The sequence below is a fragment of the Dioscorea cayenensis genome, unplaced genomic scaffold (assembly GCF_009730915.1).
Source record: "Dioscorea cayenensis subsp. rotundata cultivar TDr96_F1 unplaced genomic scaffold, TDr96_F1_v2_PseudoChromosome.rev07_lg8_w22 25.fasta BLBR01001833.1, whole genome shotgun sequence".
NCBI lineage: Eukaryota > Viridiplantae > Streptophyta > Magnoliopsida > Dioscoreales > Dioscoreaceae > Dioscorea > Dioscorea cayenensis.
The window spans coordinates 33,065-36,733 of NW_024088224.1; the positions used below are offsets into that span (position 1 = coordinate 33,065).

Here is a 3,669-nt window from a genome sequence, read left to right on the forward strand (position 1 = left end):
ATTAATTATATTAAGTTTAAATATTTAATTATAATAAATTCTAAATATTTAATAATAAATAATATTAAATATTTATTATTAAACATAATTCATTATTTTATACAAATAATTTATTTACACAAAAAGGTATTAATGTAATTTTCTTCTATCTCTCTCTTACTTTTTCCTATTCCTAACTCTCATTCCTTCCATCCAAACACCTTCTTCATTATCCTCCTCTTTCCCCCTATTCTTATTCCCATTCCTCCCTTCTTTTCATTTCCCCTCTTTTTATTCCTATTCCGCAATCCAAACGGCCCCTTAGTGATATCCAAACATGACCTAAATAAGATCACGTGAGTAGCCATTATTTATTATGACACTAATTATTTAACTATTTATAAAATTAAATTAAAAAATAATTTAATTAATTTAATGAACTGTTTGTAAATTTAAAACATTAAATATATCTTTAATTTTGTGTCTAAATAAATATTTTTATACTTAAATATAAAAAATCACCTTAATTGGGCTTAAAAGAAAACTCACCTTGATTGGGCCGGGCCCATGATACAAGCCGAGAAGAACCTCTACAAATAAACCAAAAAAGCAATATCCACCGTCCGATCACCAGATTGTCCTCATCTCGAGGAGCAAGACATACTATAAATATTGTGATCCTCTTCAGGGTTTTGCCCTAACCCTAGAAATCCAGCCATCACAGCAGCTCTCTCGGACCTCGATCGCCGCCGCGAAGGAGGAGCAGGAGCAGCAGCCATGGTTCTTATCTCTCATCTCCTTCTCGATCTCCTTCTTCTTCTTCTCCATGTTCTGATGCTTGTTGCTCTTGATCGTTGTTATTCAACTCGTTTCGTTGTCCTTTGTCTTGAATTCTTGTAGTCTCTGGTGGCGAACGAGGATTTTCAGCACATTCTTCGTGTGCTGAACACCAATGTCGATGGGAAGCAGAAGATCATGTTCGCCTTGACGTCCATCAAGGGTATTGGTCGCCGCTTCGCCAACATCGTCTGCAAGAAGGCGGATGTAGACATGAACAAGCGGTATGTCTTGCTTTTATTTTGGTAATCCGATCTTGCTTCTGTTTTCCGAGCTCAGCTTCTGATTTTGTGGGTTTTCTTTGTAGTGCTGGTGAGCTTACGGCTGCGGAGCTGGAGAACCTAATGACCATTGTTGCCAATCCGCGTCAGTTCAAGATTCCCGACTGGTTCTTGAACAGGAAGAAGGATTACAAGGACGGGAGGTACTCCCAGGTGGTCTCTAACGCCCTTGACATGAAGCTTCGTGATGATCTCGAGCGTCTCAAGAAGATCAGGTTTGTTTATTATCCTCAAGTTTACATTTTTTTGTCCTTATTAGATTGATGCTCTGTGCTCAGTTTTTTGTTTATTGAAAAATTTATATTTTCATGATTTTAGTACTTGAGATGCTGCCGAAATTAGTGTGTTGTGGTGTGCATATTTGGAAAGCTTTTTCTTTTTTCTCATGGATATCAATAATTTGTCTGGTAGAACTGTCTGAATTTACCAAATTTACAATGAATAGAATTCTTCTAGCACATAAATGTGGTAGCCTGCTTTAAAAAAGAAGACTGTTAACATGGCCAGATATGCCTTTGTGCTTACATGGATAACGGACTTTTAAGCTTGCAATTTGTTCATGTTTCATCCAAGTTGAGGCGGATTGCAGAGGTTTTAACATGCATTGATAAAGGAAATTGTTGTTTTGGTGGTCATTGTTTTTCCATAACATAGATTGTGGTCATGTGAAAATTCTGGTTTTTCCAATATAGATGTGTTTCAAGCTTAGAATGAGTTCATGCTTCATCCAAATTGGTGTAGAAGTTTTAAAATGTTGATATAAAATACTTTTGTTTGACAAAGAAGAATGAATTATTTTGATCTTGCTAACATTATTGGATGGATGGTGGTGGTAAGAAAATTTGTTTTGTTTTTCAAATGCATTGGTAGACGGCATTTTTGTGTTCAACAAGTAACATGGAGCTATCATTGTGGTTTTCCTGGATGGTAGTATCACAGATGATGTTATAAGAAAATGCTTGCTACCAACCAGTATTAGGGCAATGCACATGAAAGAGTTCTTGTTATCATAGGGAATCATTCATGCATGCCTTGGGCTAGAAACTAATTTCATCCTAAGTAGGCTAGAAATAAATTTCATCCTAAGTCTATTCTCCCAAAATGTTACACTTTGACATGGTTTGTTACTCTGTAGCATAGGATATGCTCTAATTGATAAAAACTGATCTAAATTTTACACTCATGCTTATGTTTATCATATAGTTTAGTAAACTCAAAGCAACAAGCAGATGGTATCTTTACCTTCTTCCTGATATTCTGTAAGAGGAGCATTTCTTACTTTGTGGTCTTTAAATTTGAAAAGGGTGCATTTTGGTCCCCAGCAACTTCATTCGTGAATGGTCCTTTCGGTTTAGTGACCAAAGTTCGGTTTAGAAATAGTTCAGGGATCATTGTTGCAGTTACACTGGCTTTTATAAAACCCTCACCAAGCTTTGCTTAAGACACAGCCATGTTTTTCAAGCTCTTATTATACATTCGTTGTCTATGTATTACAGGAACCATAGGGGTTTGAGGCACTACTGGGGCCTTCGAGTTCGTGGTCAGCACACCAAGACAACAGGCAGGAGGGGAAAGACTGTTGGTGTTTCAAAGAAGAGATAAACACCTTTCTACTTTTCAAGATGTAATGTTTCACTTCTCTATTTTTGATCAACCTTAAGAACATCCAGTGATTGTTTTATCATTTATTGTGTCCTAGAACCATGACTTTGAGTAGCAATTTTGAAGAGTAGTGAGACTGTTTCTAATTGCTTCATAAGTTCATATTTCAAAATTACTGTGAACATCTACTTTTATTCTTATTTGAGTTAAATGTCTTATATTTTTCAGAGCATAAATTTAGGATTTTTATTATCTGTTTTTAAGAAACTATTTGGCTAGAGAATTTTTAACCGATTGGTTAGGTAGTGGCTAAGACATTATCACATGGCAAAATTAATTCTCTTCTTTTTTATAAAAATTAATATTTGGAAATCGAGTCCTCTGAAATCTGAATATCTACCACCATAGTTGTTTTGTTTGATAGAGTTTGTGTGATTTATTCCAAAATCTTGTTGGAAAAGTGAAAACAAGAAACTTAAATCAATTGTTGATTTCCTTGGTCAAAAATTATCAATTACTTATTGGTTTATATGTTTCAAATTTAATCATCATTTTCAAAAGCTTTCACTGAATGTTAACCAAAGCACATGAGAGAATATGACAAGAGGGTACTCATAACTCTAGGGTTTATTTGCAAATCAATCCAAGGCTATACCTGAATATATACACCCAGCTGTCACATTGTAAAATTATGTTTAATATTTTTGGGCAGACCATATCCCTTATCTTCAAGAATGAATGTATCCTACTGTCAAACACAAGCAAGATACAAGCAAACATGCATACAAACAAAGATATAAGAAAGATACAAGTAAACAAAGATATAAGAAAGATATAAGTAAACATGCATACAAACAAAGATATAAGAGAATAAACTCTCTATAAAGGATGCCAAGATTACACCATGAACCGGAATAGCAAAGCCAAGACCTCCATCTAAACCAACGAATGAAGGGGACCAGCCCACAAC

At 34.9% G+C, this 3,669-nt stretch overlaps 1 protein-coding gene across 1 annotated transcript; it reads left to right on the forward strand.

Moving 5' to 3' along the window:
• The first annotated feature begins 658 nt into the window (after window positions 1-658).
• LOC120257068 (40S ribosomal protein S18) lies at window positions 659-2,893 on the forward strand. The gene is made up of 4 exons (XM_039264695.1): window positions 659-759; window positions 880-1,040; window positions 1,124-1,312; window positions 2,594-2,893. The coding sequence occupies exons 1-4, from the start codon at window positions 757-759 to the stop codon at window positions 2,697-2,699; spliced, it is 459 nt and encodes a 152-aa protein (XP_039120629.1). The 5' UTR covers window positions 659-756; the 3' UTR covers window positions 2,700-2,893.
• The last annotated feature ends 776 nt before the right edge of the window (window positions 2,894-3,669 follow it).

Bases quoted from the DNA above. Each gene is read 5' to 3' on its own strand.
- LOC120257068 (XM_039264695.1), top strand. The intron at 1,041-1,123 runs GTATGTCTTGCT...TTTTCTTTGTAG, and splicing joins GATGTAGACATGAACAAGCG to TGCTGGTGAGCTTACGGCTG. The intron at 1,313-2,593 runs GTTTGTTTATTA...TATGTATTACAG, and splicing joins GAGCGTCTCAAGAAGATCAG to GAACCATAGGGGTTTGAGGC.